The 22,265-nt window shown below is 32.7% G+C and overlaps 1 protein-coding gene across 2 annotated transcripts in view; it reads left to right on the forward strand.

Moving 5' to 3' along the window:
- The window catches only part of SLC38A11 (solute carrier family 38 member 11), a 52,793-nt gene that overhangs the window by 17,853 nt on the left and 12,675 nt on the right, over positions 1-22,265 (forward strand). For both annotated transcript variants that reach the window (XM_011358369.1, XM_011358377.1), the window contains 3 exons: positions 3,102-3,181; positions 21,056-21,126; positions 21,787-21,948. In XM_011358369.1, the coding sequence (XP_011356671.1) occupies positions 3,102-3,181; positions 21,056-21,126; positions 21,787-21,948 (313 nt within the window). The remainder of the gene's footprint in view (positions 1-3,101; positions 3,182-21,055; positions 21,127-21,786; positions 21,949-22,265) is intronic.

A 22,265-nucleotide genomic window follows, 5' to 3' on the forward strand; every position in this document is an offset into this window, starting at 1 on the left:
ATTATATACTTGACACTAATTTAAGTAAATTAAAAAAAATAACATAAAAAATAAATGCACAAAAAATAAAATAAAAAATAAATGCACAAAAAACAAATGTCCTTGGTGGTACCAAGGACATTTCAGAAATATAACATGATCTCTGAAGGAATTTAACATGGGCTAAAAAAATTTAAAGAATGGTGTCTTCATTGGCATAGATATATGGCTCCTGAAGCGAATACTGTAATTAGCACAGCTTTAAAAAATATATAAATCCTTGTAAGTATGTTTTATTTTGTGTTTACAAATTGCGCTGCATTTGATCACACATGCACACTCCCCCCCACACACACACTATTACTCATTGTGATAGCCCAGAGTCTATGTTGTGTACCAGATTTCTGCAGCTTCCCTATGACTTGTTTTCTATCCAACAAGTTGCTTTTCTCTATTTTCCTTCAGGGAAAAAAACTTCTTTCTCAACAAAAGGGTAGAAATATAGTGAATATATTTATCTAAATCTTTATTTTTAAAATTTTCTTAAAGTTCTATTGTTCAAGTCTCTTTGAAATACAGAAATTAAAAAAAAAAAAAAGCCTTAGAAAATGCCCTATCTTCATGTAGCTTACTTTCTGAATGAACAGTTTTGCCATTAGAGGGTTTTGGACAAGGAGTGACAATGGTTTTATTTTTGCCTTTGGAAAAGATCTCTGTGTTCTAGGTTAAGAGTGTACTATACTCTATGGGGACAAAGAAAGGTAGAAACAAGAAAACTAATTAGGAGACTATTAAAATAATTTAAATATGAAATATTTTAACATTATTTGAACCATAGGTTCATCTTTAAGTTATTTTGTATTTATATTTTTGAGAATTATTTCTAGTTTTACATGGTTTATGGAGCTTATTCTTAAAATCTTTGAAATATAGTATTTATTATTATTTAAATCATTTTGATAATTCAATGTTTGGCTATTTACTTGTGTCACTGGTGTGTTACTCATACCTATAAACACTTTATAATATTTATTATGTTTTAGTTGACCCCGACAACTTGTTTATTGGTCGCCGCTTCATTATTGTGCTTTCCACGGTGGCCTTTACTCTGCCTTTGTCCTTAGCGAAGGACATAGCAAAGCTTGGAAAGGTAATTTTTATCTTTTACGTTTGTCCAACTACTGTCTATATGGCCAAGTTCTTAATTACAGTATTTATCTTTATATTCTTTTAGTTTACTTATAATTTTGCTAGAATAAACTACAGTTAAATCTTTAGCTTATTTTTGGGAATAGATGGTTAAATACTTGATAAGTGTGAAATAAATATGTCCTTTTTCTTTTCTAAGGTAGATACTCTGACATTAGGCAGCCATTTTAATTTTAGAAAATATGAAGGGCTATACTTAAACCAAACCTAATTTTTTAGAAAATGTTCTATCATTTTTATGGATAGTAGGTTAAACAATTTAAAATTGAGCTACATTTAGAATTAAGGATGAATCACTTTATTGACTTACAATTTTCTTTGTAAATTATAATGTCTGTTGTGCCTATTTTTTTATCCATCAGAATGAAATGTCAGCATGTTGATTGATTAATTTTTGAGAATTTAGCTAATATTTATGATATGCATTGCTAAAGACATATGCTGATTTCTTTCTAATTAAATCAAACAATTATTCAACTCACCACATATGCTCATCGACATAGAATAAACTTTGTCTGGCTATATTTTATATCCTTACTCTCAAAAAATGTTTATATTTTACCCAGAATATTATTGTTGCTATATCTACATAATGCCAAGCATCCGATGAAATTTTTTTTTAAATTTTAAACAGTTGATTGAATTTTAACTTTTTACTGTGATGCTTGGTGTGTATCTACAGTTTAGAAGTCTCTCCTTCCAGGTAGAGTTGAGAATGGAGATAATATTCCAGAGTACTCTGAAAATTCTGCCTTCCTTTACTAACAGTCATCCAGAAATGAACAAGAGTGTATCAAAAGGGGCTTTTTTTGTTAGAGTATCTGAAATGGCTGAACTGTTTTCCATTCACATGTTCAATGTTGATATAAAAGTTACTTTCTGAGAACAGAAGGCAAAGAATTCATGAAAAGAAAGCTACTAAAATTCTATCATATTATTATCTGAAAAATTTTTCCTAAATGTTCTTTAAAAGTATCATATTGAAAGACTAAATAAATTTCTCAATAAGCAAAGCAGGGTGGTTAGGAGCTCTGATGTGAAGTTAGGGTACTTGCATTTGAGTTCGCCTTCTGCTACTTTCTTGCTGTGTGACCTTGGGAATGTTACGTAATATTTGTGTTCCTCAGAACATCAGAGGACTCGTAGAATCTTCTTTCTGAATAAAAACTAACACCACAGTAAACAAGGTTAATGACAATAAAATTAAATAAAAGCAATTTTATATTCTTCTTATCAGAGAAAAAAAGCCTAAAGTGTGTTTATCCATTAAAAAAAGTAAGAGAAGAAACATAGATCTAATGCAATGAATGCACAGAACACATATACACATAGACCAGTTTATATTTGAACCTTTTGAAATAGAGACAAGCGAGAGGGGAAGAAGCAAAGAAGACTTAGAAACACAGACCAAACAGCAAAATCACAGAGAATAAATAGAGTTACAGAGGTAGAGAACAGAAATAAGAAAAGCAGATGTATCCCAAAATGTGTGTCTGTGGGAGGGGAGGAATGGGGGGGGTGTTGGAAGGGTGAGGGTATGATAAAGACAGAAGCAGAGCAGCAGTTATAGATAGGGAAAAAAACACAGGTTAACACTAAAATAGAGCATGAAGAAAAAAAACAATTTTACAAAGGAAAATCACTAGAAAGCCACTAAAAACATTTAAATCCATATTGCAAGATTACAATAGTCATATATGATATTTGCTCTCCTATTTAGGAGGGGAAAACTAAGACTATGAAGTGATAAAAAGTTACATACCTGGGATTATTACCCCAATCTATAAGAATAAACTAATAAATAATTGTATTTAAAATTACATACATTTACTCAAGTAAAGAGAGAAACGCTTAACATTTTCAGTAAAATAGTCTCTACTAAACTGATAATATCTTTACATTTTCTTTTTCAGATCTCTCTTATTTCTACAGTTTTAACAACTCTGATTCTTGGAATTGTAATGGCAAGGGTAATTTCACTGGGTCCACACATGTAAGTTTTGTTGCTATATTGGTTGGTCTTCGATTTATAACCTTCACATAGATATTTATTTGACATAAATGCTGAAATGTAAAGTAATTGTGGTATCAGAAGCATCATTTATTTTTAGTATTTGACAAAATGAGAAAACAAAGTACACATGCATCTTTCCCTTGGACCCTGCATGGCTAATGAGATTAAACTGAGTTTACTTATTATTTTAATGGCCAGCCCTAAGAATTAGAATAAAGAAGAGATTTTGAATAGTGAGAAATAGGATTGAAATAGAACACTGAGAAGCAAAAATTGTAGATGTCAGACATTTCTGTATCTACCTCAGAGGTGGATTTGTTCTTAACAAAGTTTCATTAATCTACGCTGCAAGAGAAGAATACAGAATATTTTGGATTTTAAACAGTCATGTTGGAAGCTACCTTTTATTTTCTACTAAGATTATAATCTTTAATTATTTCGTGTTAAAATGCTTTATCATTTGTGAACTCATAGTGAAAGCTGATAGTGGTGTTTATTTGTTTTTAAAGTTATTGTTTGGCCAGACAAAATGTTTCTAAGTTGGTATTGGTTCCCCAATTTTTATTTATTCATCCATGAAATTCGAAGTGTGGATACTGCTGATCTAAACTGCACAGTTTTTATGATTTGATTACAGAATAGATTCACCAGATAAGGACTGGGTAGTTTATAGCCATAGTCCCAAGAGAATGCGGGAATGAAACTAACTAAATTTGTATTAAATACAAAATTAGATTCCAATAATGCACAATAAATAAATATTTGTTGAATAAATAAATAACTAATACATTGTGGAGTTCCCATGAGATCTTAATTATTTTCCCTATCCCCTAAAAGATATAATTAGTTTAAGACATAATACCTAGAATAGTGCAAGGGGCATGCTAGATCTTCAATGAATGTTATCTGTGAGAAAAAAAAAAAAAAAAAGGACGTCTGATGAATACCTGTAATTGATAATGTGGTCCCCAAGGTAGCTTACTTTATCCTATTGATTAATTGTTGTTCTGCAAAATCACTTCATTTAAACTGTGCTTATGCGAGGCTTCTGAGTTTACCAAGAAAATACCAAAATTATGCCTCAAATTTATTTGGAAAGAAGTATAAATATCTAGCCTAATTGTATATGATATGGCCTTTTATCAGAAAAAAAACAAACACCCATTTTTTTTTAAAGGATTTAAATTAAAAGGAAAGGCATAATTTTCTCTGATGTTTATATTCATATTCTCTTCAAACCACTTATTCCAAGTTCATAATTGTATTAGTCAGCTTGGGTTGCTGGAACAAAATACTATAGACTGGGTGGCTTGACCAACAGAAATTTATTTTCTCATACTTCTGGAGGCTGCTAGCATTGTCTGATGCTAGTGAGATATCTCTCCCTGGCCTTCTTGCTATGTCTTCTTCATATGACAAAAAGTGAGAGAGACAGTAAGCTCTCTGGTATCTTTTCTTTTTAAAGGCACTAATCTCATCAAGAGTGCCCCACCCTCATGATCTCATCTAAATCTGATTATCTCCCAGGGTCCCCATCTCCAGATTCCACCTCATTGGGGGTTAGGACTTCAACATATGAATTTGGAGGGAGGGGAACAAAATTCAGTCTATTACAATAGTGTTTTTTGAAATTCACCTGGTTCACTTACCTGTGGCCATTTATTCTTTCATTTAGTAAACACTTATTGAATGCCTATTGTTTGTAGCTCTTTTGCTGTGCTCTGAGAGCAAAGGAGCAAAGAGGCATAAGTCAGCACCTGCTGCAAGTTGTTCACAATCAGGTATGGGGAAAGAAAAAAAGAAAAAGAAAAAGTACAATATGAGAAGAGTAAAATACAAGCATATATAAGGGGCAGTAGCAGTGCCAAAGAAAAGTGCGCTTAATAGTGTGTCTGAATTGGGGAAGGCTTCCTGAAGGAAGAAAAATATGATCTGTGTGTTTTGAAAGATGAATCTGAATTAGTTTTAGATAGATAAACGTGTAAAAGGCATTACAGGCCCAGGAAAGGTAAGCATAACAGCACAAAAGCATATATTAAATTGCACTGACATTTATTTAGCATCTTTTATGTTGGTACTATATTCAGTTCTGATTTTCAAAAACTGAATTCATAGCAACAAAAAGCCTAGAAGCATATGGAACAGAATACAAAAAATACTGATTTTTGGCTGAAATTGTTAATTGTTCAAGATGGAACTATTTTAATTTAAGCTTTTATTATGAAAAGTGATTCTAGAGAATAAATCATTAGGTTATAATAAAAAATCTTATAGATTTGGCATAGTACTATGGGGCAATATTGAGAAAAAAAAACAAGTAATTAAAAGTTGGAAGTAAGTTAATTATTCATTGAGCTCCAGGAGAACAGTTTAAAGCATGATTTTTCAACTTTGGCTTCACATTAGAATTACCCAAATAGCTTTTAAAAATATTGATGCCAGATCCCCACCTACAGAGATTCTGAGGGCATCTGTCCAGGGATCAGGCAATTATATTTATTATTTGACAGTTTTGTGAGTCTGTGAACAGGATCTAGAGCCTCTTAGTTTAAAGAGATTAAAATCATGAGTACTCTTGTAACTGACATATCATTTCTAAAAATAGACTAGAGATTTTATGTTATTTTAGTTACTTTTTTGTCATTTTTCATGATTAATTCTCCACTTATTTTTTTAACTATTTTTATGTACAAAATGTTATATGGGATACTATTGTAAATACAAATAATATATAAATAAAATATCCCTGCTCTCAAGGGACTCACTATTTAGTGAGGAAGATAAGGTGATACAAATGATCATCATATAGGCAATGTATCTCCATGCAAAGGAAAGAGAAAGGAGAGGCCACTTCCTGGTGAGCCTAAATGAATTGATTTTATGACCAAAATGCTATTTAGTTCTGTTGTAAATAAAATGAGGCCTGTATCTTTCTAATCTTCCTCTAGTGGTGATATTTTATCTGAGACTTTGATATTTTTCTAATAACAGGGATTATTTACTTAACTCTTACAATATTTAGATGCTAAAGAAGTTGTGTTTTTAATACTGTGCCGCCTTTTATTTCTGTTTGCATACTACTGCAAACAACTTCTGTTTGTCCAGATTTACAATCAAGCTAATCAAACTCCATGTTCAGGGGTTGGCAGAGTAGCTAGTCAGGCAGGCTTCTTTCTGAAAATATGGCAGCCACGAATGCTCATAATCCATAAAACATGAGAAATTCAATACTCCATGTGTGTTTTTCCTCATTTTTGGTTCAGATGAATGATCAGAAAAGCTATATTTTTTCTTAGGGCTTTTAAAGTGGTATTTGAAAAATATCTTTAAAACCACTATCAGAAAGGAGGAAGGTCTGTAATGGCTACTGGTATTGACCTTGTTACTATGGAAACACCTTTTTAGTGGTTGTGTTTTAAAAATAAAACACACAATTCAATTTCCTTTTCTATAACTCATAAGGCCATAAATTCTGCTTTTTGATATGGTTTCAAATATCTCACAGTCCAATGACTTTCAGTTCTTTTTGGAAATAATGGTCAGTTTTATTGTGTTTTCTAACCTTTTGCTTTCTCAAAACTGAGGTGGCAAGGCAATTTAATTGCTTTCCAGAAAGTGTGTTGGTATAAAAATGCAATAAACAGTTCTCCCATTCTTTTTCAAACTAGAATCAGAGGCACCGCTATGAAAACCTTCATTCTATGCCTCATTAATATTCAATTCTTTATATTCAAAATAAAAATGATAACATGCTGTCCAAATTTACAACTATTTTCTCTTCATATGATATCTCTTTCACAGTATTTTAATCAATAGTGTGGTTGGTGTTCCAAACTAAATTCCAAAAAGTACAACTACACTTTCTGCAGGTATTATTATAAAATGTGCTGTCCCCAGTGATCTCAATACATAATAATTTCTTTACCTCTTATCCATTCTAATTCTGAAATTCTACAATATAATACTATATATAAAGAAGAACTAGAGGGATTAAAGAAAGGATCAGAAGACAGAAGAATAGCACATATTTGGAAAAAGGAATAATTAATTCTGTGAAATACTAGCCACTGAATTTTTTGATAATATATAAATTATTGTTCTTCTTGTTGCAAATGACAACCACCACAAGACCCTAACTGAATTAAGACAAAAGAATTGATTGATTCACATTACTGTAAAGTTCAAGGGTAGTTCTGTAATCTCGGCCTAATCCTTTCAAGTTCAAGTCCGTATAAAAAGAAAGAGCTTTCTGTTATAAGTTACCTCCAGCCTCACTTCCAGTTTTAGTTCTGATTGGCTTTAATGAGGGCCCATGACAATCCCAAATCCTATCATCATGGCCTTTGTAGAGTTGCTTGTGTTTGGATTACATGCCTATTCTTGATGCTAAGGATAGGGTCAACCCCACTGAAGCACATGAACTGAGAGTGGGGTAAAGGATAATCTCAAAGAAAATCAAGGCAACAATGCAGGCGTACATTGTATAACGCAAATTACAGATTTCCACTTCAGGTAATAGGAAGTTACCAGTAGCATTCCAGAGTTTCAATCATAATATGGATGGAAGCCAGGTTAGAGAGAATTAAGATGAAACTGAATAATAGGAAAGTAATTTTGCAAATCTCCCTTTTTATTTATGTGTAAAGAGTATCAGTGAATGCAAATGACATGACAAAACAGTGGCTTGAGAGGGGCAAGACTTCTATCTTTTTTACAATAAGAGATATTGAATTTGTTACAGATCAAGCCAAAAGATGGAGCCAGAAGTTGCCCAGGAGATCTTGAAAAGTTAGAATTTTATGATATAGAGTAATCCTTGGAGAGGAGTTGGGATACTTCTTCCTCTTGAAACGATAAGATAAGAGTAGGAAAAATAAAATACAGATTTATTCTAAAGACCAGTGAAAGGAATTTCAGTGTTCATGCCCAGTATCTTCCAATTTTTCAGAGATGAGATTATTACCTGAGAGTTTGTTAGACAGGAGTAGGTTCAGAACTTGAATGTTTTTTAAATTTGGAACTTTCATCATAGGAAGTGAAAAGGGATCTATGCATAGGAATAATATAATCATGCTATTTATTAAATTGTCTTTATTCATCTTTTATATGTTTTATTGTCTATTTTGTGTCTTTTTCATCATATTGTAAACTCCATGAGAACAGGGATCACCTTTTTACACACTGTACACCCATTACTCATCACAGTGCCTAATACAGAATTAGAATTCAGCAAAGGACTGTTAAATAATCAGTTGAATAAATGAATGAATCCATGTGCCTTCTGGGTTTAGTTGATTCAACTTGAGGATTAACTGACAAAATTTTGAAGTAATGAGGCAATAAAAATTATCCTGGGACAATAGAAATTGCATACAAAAACATTTCCTGTCAGAGGAAGTTTTTCTAAGCCTACTTCCATGCTAGCAAAATTTGCTAACCCATTTGCTAAATTACCATTTGACTCCAAGTTCTACAGCACTGTTAGAGCTAGTGGTGAGTTTTAACAGATTGCCTACAGGAGACAACAAATAGAACTGTCGTTTGACTTGCGTCTACATGAAAATCAGAAAAACAAATGCAAAATAATATATTCTCAGAAATTAGCCCAGTCACTATAAATGTTAGTGGAGCTGAAGGAACAGCCTAGGTGCTCAGTGTTAAGAACTCATTCTACCCATCATCAATTATTTTTATAAATGGCTGCCTTAGCGAGTTTTGCCACCTGTCTGTTATTTCCAGTTAGAAAACAGACTAGTCTCTGGTATAGATTCACAACCAAAGAGCAAAAATAGAGTAGCCTGTTCTTTCAGCCAAGAAGCATTTATTTATTAAATGTATAGCTGATATCAGTCACTCTTCCAGGTATTGGAGCTGTGAAGATGAAGAAACCACAGTCCCTGACCTCAGATACCTATAGTAAGTGGATGGAGAGAATAGATATTTGAAAGATAACCTCCATATAATAAATAGAATACTTAGTAGAATTATGGGAAAGTGCCATGGAAACAGAGAAAGGTGATTGAGCCCAACCTGGGCAGGCAGGTAATATTTCAAGATAAGATAGTATATGATATGCTGCTTGAAAAAATGTACTGGCATTAATTGGGTCAAAGAGGAAAGTGGGGAAAGGTTGGAAGCTATTGTAGACAGAGTGTGTGGGGCCCAGAGGTGTGATGTATATAATGGCAGAAACAGTTCAAGATTCTAATATTACGAAGGACTTGGACAGGAGGGACATTTTGCCATTAGTCAAGGAAACGATCAAATAAAAATTAAAGTATTTCCACTGAGAACGTTCTCAAAAACTATGTTGCTTTTATGTTGCTCCTCAAATATATATTTTATCATAGTTTTAGCAATAGTTGTGTTTCCATATTATTTCTTTTGAAAAACTGCTGAAGATGGTACTTTTCTAATTCACTGCCCCCACTATATAGCTTCTGTGTTTAGAAAGTAACTAGAGTTTTGGTGATTCTGACCTGAACGTTTGGCTGGAACATGCAAAGAACTGATCATAGGTGATTGGCAGCGACTAACATGAAAGGAAAGCTTTATGTGTAGTGCTAAGAAACTTGGGTTTGTTGTTTACTTAATGGAGTATTGAAAGTTCTTAAGCAGGAGGGTGACCAGAGCTAGTATCCATTTCAATTGGACTTCTCTTGCAACAGAGATGAGCATAGATTGAAGGCAGAAAGACCAGGAAGAAGGCTATCTATAGCAAGCAAACAGGCAAAAGACAACTAGAACAGTATAAGAGCAAAGCTGGTAGAAATGATGAAGAAGAAAAAAAAGAAGGTGATGCCAAGGTTTCCAGTTTGTATAACCATAGTGGTAGATAGTTCAGAACACACCACCAAAAGGAGAAAATGTCAGAGTCTGTTCCGTCAATTAGCATTGGACAAACACATAAAAAATAACCTCAATAGACTATTTAATAGAGTTATTAGCAGGGTGCTATGGAAACATAGAAGAAGGAACCCAGCTTCCTATAAGTTATTAACCAGGATAAGAAAGGAAGCAGGAAAAACATAATTTGTTAATATTTTACTATCTTGATATAGAGTAACACTTGGGGTGGAAAGAGAGAAAGAAGTCACACGGCGTTTTGGAAATTCAAGTCTAGAGTTTAGGGAGAGTCTGCTATGGATAAGATTGTACAGTGACAGCATATAAGGTGTAGAGAGGTACAACTCAAGTAGAACCTCAATGGAAAATAATTATCTGAAGCTCACATCTGAAATTACATTTATTTTAATATAAACTTTAATATATGTATTTTAATGTAATTCTGTTTTCTGAAAAATACAGTAGAGAACTAAAACAATACTCATAATTCTAACAAGTTTTCATTATGTTAAAAAGTGAAATCCTGCCCCCTTCCACGCAATCTCTGCCCTTTCAATCCCAGCTGACAAAAATAGTTGACACCAATTTTTAAATAGTCGTCAGAGGAATTAGAGCCAATAGTGGAAAAAAAGAAAAAAAGTAGGAGACAGAATGAGAATCAAAATGGTTGGTGTCCCAAAAAAGTGGTTGTGATGTTTGTGGTGCCAAGCTGTGTAAGCTTTTTATATGATTCACATTAAAAAGCAAAATTATATTTTGGCCAAAAAAAAAAAAATCAGCTTAATGTTTTATGTAAATTTTATGTAAACTCAAGATTCGTTTTATGCAAAACTTGTATAAAAAAAAAAAAAGATTGGTTTTGATGTTTAGAGTGATTCCCAAAAAGAACTTTCCTGAACAGCTTTATATGTTCATGTAAATCACAGTTGTCTAGATAACAGAATCAGAAGAAAAGTGAGCTAGGAGCCAGGAAGTGGCAGAGAGCTGTCAGCTGACTCCCAAACTGGGGAAGTGAGCAGGCCTGCCTATCTCTTTAATAGCTTGTGGTGTGACAGGAAACGTGGAGCCTTTGTGTGCCGCTCAGAGCACTTAATTCTCGGATGTATCTGATTGAAGTTAATATGTAAGGCTCTTTTAACAAAAACGCAGGCTCTGCTGAGATTGTATGATTTGGAAGGTACTTGTGTTTAGTCTAAAAGACTTTGGGCAGGTACCACAGAGAGGTGTGATGTTTGATCCTCCTGATCAGAGGTCTTATGTTCTGGGGATCAGAAGCAATGCCCCTGAAGCTTGTTTTCATAAGTCTGTGAAGACTGGAGATATGGTGGTTGGACTTGCTTCCTATGGCTTTGCCTTATTACTACTACTCAGCTATTGTAAAAATAAGGTGGGGTTTGTCTTTAAAAATAGGATGAAATCACTGAATCTAAGAACCCAAACTGAGATAATTTTGCAAAATGAATTTAACTCCCTAAACCTCCCCACTTCAAGCCCCCCCGCACACACACAAAGTTTTCTAAAAAAAAAAAAAAGTAACCAAGCATATGACTGGATTTTTTAGAATAAGAGTAGTTATATTCTTTTGAAAGTATTTGCCATACCAAAACTACTATAAGCCAGCCTCTATTTTATGTTAGTATTAAAACATATTAAAACACCTGCATCATTGTTTCTTAGATGATCTGAACCTTATAGTAAGCTTCCATTACGTTGCCATCATCTTTCTGAAGCTTTGTAAGACATTTTAAAGAATCCCGCTTTTCCCCAATATTGCTTTCATTTGAATTTATTTTTCCTCAAAAATATACATTCACATATTTTTATAAATCAAATATTACTAATGGCTTTTAATGAACTAGAACAGCTTCCTACCAAATCTCCTATTTCAGATGTATCTTTTGGCATTTACATTTTTACTTCTCCGTAATATGCTCATAAGTGCTATTTCTGGATTCTCACTGTTTTCTTGTCATATAGTAGATGAGGATTTAGCTCTCTCAAATTATCTTTTCTCTTCTACCATATCATAATATGTGGAGATATAACACAACATTTAAAATTAAATAGTTATATTTCTCTTCTTGCACACTTGTGTTTTCTAGAATTAACGCTTACTTTTGATTTTGTTTTTCACCATGTTTAACTGGATGTTTAGTTTAGATTTTTTTTTTAAGACTTTAATTTTTCAGAGTAGTTTTATATTCATAGCAAAGTTGAGAAGGCGCAGATATTTTCCATATACCTCCTACCCACACATATGCATGCCCTCCTCTTATCAACATCCCATAATAGAATGGAACATTGGTTACAATTTATGGACCTAGATTAGTACATTGTAATCACCCAAGATCTACAGTTTACATTAGAGTTCACTTTTGGTATTGTACATTCTGTGGGTTTCCACAAATGTAAAATTATGTGTATCCATCATTATATTACCATGCAGAGTATTTTCGCTGCCCTAAAATTCCTCTGTGCTTCATCTATTCATCTCATCCCCTGACCCCCAACTCCTGGCAAGTGCTAATCTTTTTACTGTCTCCATAGTTTTGCCTTTTCCAGAATGAAATATAGTTGGAATTATACAGTATGTAGCCTTTTCAAATTGGCTTTTTGCACTTAGTAATATGCCTTTAAGTTTCCTCCATGTCTTTTCATGGCTTGATAGTTTATTTCTTTTTAGCACTGAATAATATTTTATTATTTGGAAGTACAATAGACTGATTTTTCATTTTCCTACTAAAGGGCATCTTGGTTGTTCTCAAGTTCTGACAGTTACAAAGCTGCTATAAACATCATGTGCAGTTTCTGTGTAGGCATGTTTCAAATCCTATGGATAAATACCCAGGAGTACAATTGCTAGATCATAATAGCAAAAGTATGTTTAGTTTTATAAGAAACCGCCAAACTGTCTTCCAAAATGGCTGTACTATTTTTATTCCCTCCAGCAATAAATGAGAGTTCCTGTTGCTCCACACCCTTGTCAGGATTTGGTGTTGTGAGTGTTCTGGATTTGGGGCATTTTAATAGGTGCATAGTAGTAGCTCGTTGTGTTTTAATTATAATTTCCTTGATGACATATGATGTGGAACATCTTTTCATATACTTACTTGCCATCTCTATATCTTCTTTGGTAAGGTGTCTGTTAAGATCTTTGGCCCATTTTTTAATTAGGTTGTTTGTGTTATTGTTGAATTTTAGTGTTCTTTGTATATTTTGGATAAAGTCTTTTGTAAGATATAGCTTTTGTAAATCTTTTCTCCTAGTTTAGCTTTTGATTTTGATCATTTTTATTACTCTTTCAAATGCTCACACATAAGATAATCTACCAATTTTATTATTTGTTTCTGGAGGTCTCTCTCCCAGAGCCTTTTGACCTCTTGCTCCTTTGTAGATGAGCTGATTTTTGTTTGCTACCCCACTGTCATTCTAGGACTTTCTTTTTCTGTGTTAGATACCCTATATCCAAGATCCCAGATCTTTCATTTTTCTTTTTTTCTCCTTTTTCAGGAGCATCCTGAGTAGCTTTCAGGTATCTGAGTCCTGTGCACACAAGGGATTTGCAAAGCGAATTAGCTCTTTCTCATCATTAGCTCCTTCTATGTGGTTGTAATGCCTTCCATTCTCAGCAGTCACCAAGTAGGTAGGCATCTGCATTTCTTTTCACAAAATATCTTCTCCATTCATGTCTCTTTTCCATGATCCCCTCCCCAGTGGATTTATCCCTCTTTTAAATTCCTTTGGGAGCATTTTAGTGAGGGCTAAGGAGAGAGAAAGAAGATAAATTGATTTGTCCCATCCATCATGTTTGATTGGATGTCCAAGTTTAACATTTGATTATTAATTTGCTTGAAGATCTAAGTACAAATTCAAACATTTTATTTAAAATATATTTTTCTTCTTAGGGAAGTTATTTTATTTTTTGTAGGGCTTGCACTATGCCATAGAAGATAGCAGACTTAGTCTGCAAGAGGAAAATGGTTAGAAAATTCTTGAAATTTATGCTATTACTGGATCTAATCCCCTTTTCTACAGTTTATAGCTACTATTATGCTATTACTCAATGGTGAGATTAGGAAATAAAAGAAAGAACAAGTACCATCTGAATTACCACTTCATTGTAAGCTTTGGGAAGAGATATCTATGAAGAAAAATAACTAAACTATGATTTTATCTTGTTTCGTTCAATATTTATTTAGCATCCAAAATTAGGAATTGATTACTTTTGCCTCTTATTTATGCATTCATTAAATGTTACTGTGTTTTTAATTTGGTAAAGATCATGAGATATTTATTTTCCATTGTTCCAAAACTATTAAATACACACACACACACACACACACACACACACACACACCCCTCAAGATTTTATAATATGTACAAGACCATTTTAACTTATTAAAACAAAATGCAGGATCTCCAGATAATTCCCGAAAGTGAAACTCTAAGTATCCTGATCAGGTAGGTAGCCTTTGTCTCTGTATAAGAAGGTAGTGCTAAGTGTTCAAGCAATAAACTTAAAAATCACCGTACTTATCAATAATATTGATATATTATTTTGTAATCTTTCTTTGTGGTAAAATACAAAAGGAAGAAATTTTGTCTTTGCAATACTGACAAAATAAACCCTTTCTGTAACTGAAAATTTATGTAACAAAAAAGAATAATGTGTGTGTGTATAGATAGAAGTTTTAAAATGTAAAAGGTTAATTTTATACTTTTTTTCTTTCAAGTGATTAGTCTAAGATGTTATCCGGTAATTAAATAATCAGGCAATTTGCCTCTCTATCCATTTTAGATGTCAAATATCTTAAAGTTTAATGAATGCCTTCTTTTATTCAAACATTTAATTATCTCCCATTGATGGTAGTCTCCACACCATGTATCATATCACCACAGAGCTACAACTAGACTCCTTAGTTGAGGAGTCTAATGGCTGGGCTAAGACATAAACCTTGGAATGGGGCGAGAATCTCCAAATACCTGGAGATTGTCAAAAATGGCTTTATGCAGCTGGAAGTTGCACCCATTTGTGCAGAAATTTGGTGTACAGGATAGAATACTGAATATTTACTGTGAATATTAAAGCATAAATGAACCATTTCATCTTTTCATCATTATCAACCAAATGACCGCCCATCTAGTTACATGTATATCTATTACAAAACTAATCATTTATTTATTTTAAATAAGAGAGCTTGCCTTCCCCAAGGTCTCTTTATTCTTGAAAAGAATATAAATACCATGATGAAGATTGCATTTCATGTACTTGAAGGTCCTTACACCTAGACTAAGATGTGTACTGTTACTTTAATGATAACAAGGAAAGAGAGAGTGAAAAGTCTCATTTTGCATTGGTCACCCACTATATACCACACTCTTTCATTCATTGTCTCATTTAACCCTTATGTTAGATAGGTAAAATAGAATTATTAGTATTGTCTCTGTTCCATATCAGAGAAAACTGAGATTGGTGCCACTGAGTAATCTGCCCAGTCACCCCACTAGTATGTCATAAAGTTAAGGTTTAAATCCAAGTCTGTCTAACCTCAAAGACCGTATTTTTTTCCTTTATAGCTTGCTGTACTGAATATGGTTTTCCTTAGTAGTGAAAAGTGTTGTCTTTCAAAATAGAAATTAAGTTTATTACTGTTTTAGTTGTCCTTAATTGATAATATTAACCACGCTTTGGTCTGTAGTCAGCAAATAATCACATTAATGAAAGAATCTGGTAGGCACCAAGTGCAGGTAAATTGCTGGCCCCTTCATCAGCCAGTAACATTAACACTTGCGGAAGGGTTGGTGTTGACTGCAGTGGACTAATTTCAGAACTACTGGCTTCCGTTACAGACTCTAGACACACACCAATAAATGCAATTGGTTTCTGTTCCTCAGGGAAATGAACTTTGACAGCAACAGAAGAATCTAAAGCAGAGAAATTGGAGAGTAGTTCTTAATTTGGAGTTTCTTCAGAAAGAACTCGCCTCGCTCTGTACAAAAGAAATACTCCTGAACAGTTGTAGGTTAATTAATATGTTTGAATTTGAGTAATCATTTGAAAGCTTTTCCGTTTAGTATTATGGATTATTCTTTAAGTTATTTTTTTAAAAAAGCTCTCATCTCTCAATTTAATCACTTCACAATAACAAATTGAGTTTTATTTAGTTAATTCATTTCAATATTACTACTAATGTACTTTTTTTTCTCCTGGTTTCTATTCCTAATGACAGTATGAATTTATTTTTCCCAGTTTGTTGTGTTTTGCTTTCTTATTTGTTTTGAAAATTTTCTAATATCCATAGTTCTTTATAAGTTAACAAAGTATTCTTGTTTATTGTTATACTCAGCTCCTTCATTCTACTCACCTCTCAGAAAGTTCAAGTGGTAAATAGCTGAAATTTATGGCATTAGTTAAACTATAGGAAAAATAAAACCTCTTTATGGAATTTAACTCTTTTAGACTATTAGGAGGTACTAGATTTTCTGAAACAAAAATTACGTACATGTCTCCTTCTAGATTTGTATTATCCCGTATGGTAACAACTAGCCTCATGTGGCTATTTAAATTTAAATTAGATAAAATTTAATAAAATTAAAAATAATTAATCAGGCACACTAGCCATAATTTCAGATGCTCAAAAGCCACATGTGGTTAGTGATGACCATATTGGACAGAGCAGATATAGAACATTTCCATCATCACAGAAAACACCACCGTGTAGTGCCATTCTTTCTAGATTACGATATAGGATATACACCAAGATAGTTGATCTCTTTCTTTTGTCTTTTTTCCTGCAGTAACCCCAGTGATTATAACAATGATTGCCACACAGTTAGTGCTCAATAAACATTTGTCGAAAATTGAATGAATTAAATAAATGACCGGAAAGCAGGAAGCATGTTGTTTCAGTCATAGAATTTTTATGGAAATTTCAGTTTAAAAATTAGGTTCAGATTCAGGGAGGTTTTATGTCGAAAATATTGTATAATTATATAAAGTTCATGAAGCAGGAAATTGGCCTAGATTTTTTGAAATAATTTTCTATGCTTCTTTCCAATCCTTATCAGCAATAGACTATCATATTTAAAAGTTGATTCATTTCTCTTTCCCTATTGGTAACTATTATTCTAAAATTGGATTCATTTCTTTTCTCTCAGAGATAACTATTATGTTTAAGTTGGTTTAAATCATTCTTGTTTATGCTTTTATACTTAAACTATGCATTATGCATTGACAGCAATATATAGTATTAAATAGTATGTTTGTAGAATATACATAATCACTTTTTTCCCTCAATATTGCATTCTGTATGTTTCCATTTAGATACAGTTAGCACTGGGTGACTTTTTAATTGCTCTGCAGCACACAAATTTATGATTATGTCACATTTTACATATGGACTTATTTATCAATTGTATTGCTGGATGTTGAGGTTATTTCCAAAGTTTGGCTAATGAAAACAATACAGCAGTGAACATCCTTATCCATGTATTTTTGTTCACATATGCACTTCCCTGACCTAGGGTATATATCTAAAAATGTAATTGTTTGCTTACAAGCTTTGATTAACTTCAGCTTTACCAAACTTTGCCCAATTCTTCTCCAAAGCATTTAACAATCTATAGTTCCCTCCATAGTAATTGCAAGTTGTCATTTCTCAGTAATTTATCAACATCACTATTGTTGAATTAAGTGTAAAATGCTCTTTTTTAATGGAGTTCATTTAGATTTCTCTTATTATTAAGGAGAGTGAAAACCTGTAGCTTATTTATTGGACATTCTCATTTTTTTCCTATAAATTGATTGCTGTCCATTGTTCACTGGAATATCTTTTTCTTATTGATATGCAAGAGTGTTTAGTATACTGGATAATAACGCTTTTTTGGTTATATGCACGACAAATCTCATCTCCTACTTTTTAGCTTATCTTTATTATTAAGTTTTTTATACAGACATTTTAGATTTACCTTTCATTGATTTTATTATGTATATCAATCTTTACTTTTATGGTTTTTAAAAAAATTATTTCTACCTTCATCATATTTTATTCTTTGATTTAAAATATTAAATTGGGGAGAATTGACATTGAGTCTTCTCATTCATATGTATGGATATTATATTTCTCCAGTTGTTTGTGCCTTTCAATAAAATTATATTATGCCATTGAGATTATGCATATCTTTAAAATATTTAGTATTTTTGTTATTGCTGTCATTTAAAAAAGATTTTTATTGGTTATCTGTGTACATCAACCCTATTATTTTTTGTGTATTGAGCTTGTATCCAGTAACCTCTCTAAATACTCCCAGTAACTTGTCAATAGATACCCATGATTTTTCTGTGTACACAATTCCGTTGTGTACGATTGATTTTTTACTTTCCAATTATTATATCTTATCACTTCTTACTTTATTGCATTAGCTAGAAATTCCAATAATGTATTCTGGAAGCAGTGATAGTGAACATCCTTATCTGATTTCTGCCTTTGATTGTCATGTTTTTAACTTTCACTTCTAAATACGTCATTTGCTATAGATTTTGGTAGATATTCCTATCAGGTTAAGGAAGTTCTATTTTATTAATAGCTTGTTTAGCATGTTTATCAAAATAAATACTGGATGGTAGGCTTTTCTACATATTTTGAAATGGTCATAAACTTTTTTTTCTCCATTAATCTGTTAATGCAATGAATTATATTAACAGATTCTTCTGTTACTGACCTAACCTTGAATTTATTGGAAAATAGTCTTCATAGTCATGATTTTTTTTCTTATACTTTGTTGTGATTGCCTTTGATAATATTTCATTTTCTATTTCAGCGTCTTTAGCCTAAAGTTAGAGCAATGTATAACTTCATTTTGTAATTCACATTGGGTATCAAGGTTTCAGCAACCTCATAAAATATATCAAGGGACTTTCTCTCTTTTTTTTTTTCTGTGAAATGATTGTTTCTGAAATTCAGTCACAGGCTTTTTAATAAAAGATTGCAAAGCCATAATCAATGTCTCTTTCTCTTTACCTAAATTTGGACACAAATTATTTTTTATCTGTAACATCTCTTTAGGTTTGCATCCTATAAAATCAGCATCATTAAGATGAACATAGAAAATCCAAAATTATCTCTGGGTGCTGTTTCACACTCTATCTTAGCTAGGAATATATGCAAGGAGCCACATGCACCAGGAAAAAAATTTTTAACTTAAAAGAAGAAGACAAATGAAAATCAAACCCTTACCTTTTTATTACTAATATAAGAGCTAAAGAGTAGGACACTACTACAATCTGTACCAAAGGGAAAAATGAGTTTCGTTCCATGCAAATACCTTAACAGGGGAAGTAGATCTTTTAAAACATAGAAAATTTAAAAAGTTCAAGTTTCTACAATTGTTAGTACTACCTTTTCAAAATCTTTTTTTAAGGACCATAAACAAAATATGTATTTTTTTCACATTAACATTGGATTTTGACAGGTAGGCTGCTAGAGGTTAATGTTCATTGCAATAAGAGTAGTGGAGGCAGCAGGTGGCAGCAACTCCCACTCCAAAAACTAAGAGAAGCAGAGCAAGCCTTCTAAGAGCCAGAGACCTCCCTTGTAGGTTAACTAGTTCCTTTGTGTCTGTAACTGCTCATTTCAAATGTGAAAGTAAATGATATAATGCATAAATCCCACTAACTTTGATAAAACGAATGGGACTTCTTTGTGTCTACTATATGGAGAATTAATAACAAACATAAAATAGAAGGGTTTACATTTAGTGCCTTTATGCTTTCCTAGGACTTTTCTTCCCTGTCCACCTCTTCTAATTTCATTCATTCTTTAGGTCTTGCTAAAGCTTTTTCAAGGAAGCTGGCAATACTTTTCGACTTTTTGCTACATTTTATTAAATGACAGTGGGAAATAACAATACTAATATGTAAGCTGATAATATGAGTGACCATCTATTGAACACTTAATATATGCTAAGCTCTCTGTCAGAAGTTTTACATTATTTAATTCACATAATAACTCAATAAATTAGGTACTATTATCCTTATTTTATAGATATCAAAATTGAAGCACAGAAACGTTAAGTAAATAACCTAAGATCACACAGCTAATAAATGGAAGAGGCCAGAAGATCAACACAGGCTATCTGACTAAAGAGCTGCCTGTGCTCTTCAGGGATGCGTTTATCAGGAAAACCAATCCCTAACACTAGTCAGGCTGGCAAATATTTTAATTCCATTAAGAAATTGGCTTCTTCAAGCTATTTAAAGTATATGTTTCCAAAACCTCTGTGAGAAGTATGTGCACAGGTGCGAGTTTGAGGCCACTGAGTGTTCAGTATGGAAGAGATTTTGGGATGGACAGACCAAACAGACAACAACTTCACTTACCATTTGAAGAAGCTTGACAAGTTATGTCACCACCCAGAACTTAACTCTCCTAATATATTAAATGGTGATAATAACACATAAGTGTTACTGTGAAGATGGAAATAAAATAGGATAGTTCACAGAATATAGCTAAGTATATCGATCAATATTAGTTCAAGTCCACCTTTCTCAATATACTGTAGTGCCAACTATGAATTTCCCTTGGGTAGGATGAGCCTAGAAGAATGAGTGAGAAGAAAATAAAGGTCAGTATTAATTAACTGAGGAAGAATACTGCATTATTAATTTTTCTGTCTCCCTCAATGAGTATCTCAAATAATGAGTATATAACAAATGTTTGTTGTTAAATTGATGAATAAATAAAGTCATGAAACTAAGTAGTCAATGGATATTTTAAATATGTAAAAATAGAGTCTTCCTATGTATTTGACATACTATAGGACTGGGGTTAATAGATAACATTGATATTCCTGGGAAATTTATTTACAGTTAAATAAGATTAATGGAGGTCCCTTATTAATTTCTGACTTAAAGAGATTCGATTTATATTGTGACAGCATTTCTTGTTCTCTGATTTGCTTATTCTTGTATGCTTTATCATTCATCAAATTAACTGATTTCTCTTTTAGACCAAAAACAGATGATGCCTGGGTATTTGCAAAACCCAATGCAATTCAGGCTGTTGGTGTTATGTCATTTGGTGAGTGTATGGTTTCAAAGGCCCTTTCTCAATATGGAGTCTTTTATACAATGAAAAGGTGCTATATTTCATAGTTATATCTGAAGAACAGATATCTTAAGTTTTACACATCTTATTAGCAGCATATGATCTAGTTTGTGCCACTGTAAATTTAGGCATAAACTTTTCTCACTCATCACTAAAATTTACTTCAATTTGGACAAGTGTCTTTCTCATGCAGAAAACTCATTAGAGACATTTTGTTTCTTAACTTGAAAATCTAGCAAATGTTATGGACTTCTTCAAAACCTTGTACACAAATTATTACAAATTGGCCAGAAGTCTCAAGCTAATCCATTGTATTCCAGATTGGAAAGGAAGCCTTGGACTGAAAATACAGTGTTCTTTAGACTTCCTTTAAGATTGGAAAGGCCATTGGGAAATGGAAAATGGGAGAGAAAATTGAATGACACGAAGAGACTGCACAAGCCTAACGTGAATGAAATTTCTCATCCCCAAAGCTGTTAAAAAAATAATTTTCTGAAATATCTAGTAAATTAGTATATTCGAACTTCGATTTATTAGCATTCCAAAGTAGCATACATCTCTGAATTTTCAGAAGTAAAAAGAGAACACTAGTGCTTGCTTTAATAATGCTTTTTTTTCTTTTTTGTTCCCCAGCATTTATTTGCCACCATAACTGCTTCTTAGTTTATGGTTCTTTGGAAGAACGCACAGTAGCTAAGTGGTCCTGCATCATCCATGTGTCCACCTTGGTTTCTGTCTTTATCAGTATTCTCTTTGCTACATGTGGATACTTGACATTTACTGGCTTCACCCAAGGTAAAATAAGAGGTGCAGTCTTACCGTATTTGGTATTCATGTGGAGTGGTGCTATCACTTCTCACCGTGGGTACAATGATAACCAATGGTCTACTTCAAGCTATCACTCTCTCTTCTCCCCATTTTCTCCTCTACCTTCATTCCTCTCTGCTGTTTCTGTTTCCTAATTTTCTCATTTCTAAACTGATAAACTTTTAGCCCACTCTCTCTTCTATCTTTCTACTTCAAAGCACATGAATTCTTGCTTCCCTCTCTACTACTCCATTGCAACTTTATTTTCAAAGACAACAATATCCTCCCACTCTTTAAAGCTATTA

The sequence above is a fragment of the Pteropus vampyrus genome, unplaced genomic scaffold (assembly GCF_000151845.1).
Source record: "Pteropus vampyrus isolate Shadow unplaced genomic scaffold, Pvam_2.0 Scaffold2, whole genome shotgun sequence".
Taxonomy (NCBI): Eukaryota; Metazoa; Chordata; class Mammalia; order Chiroptera; family Pteropodidae; genus Pteropus; species Pteropus vampyrus.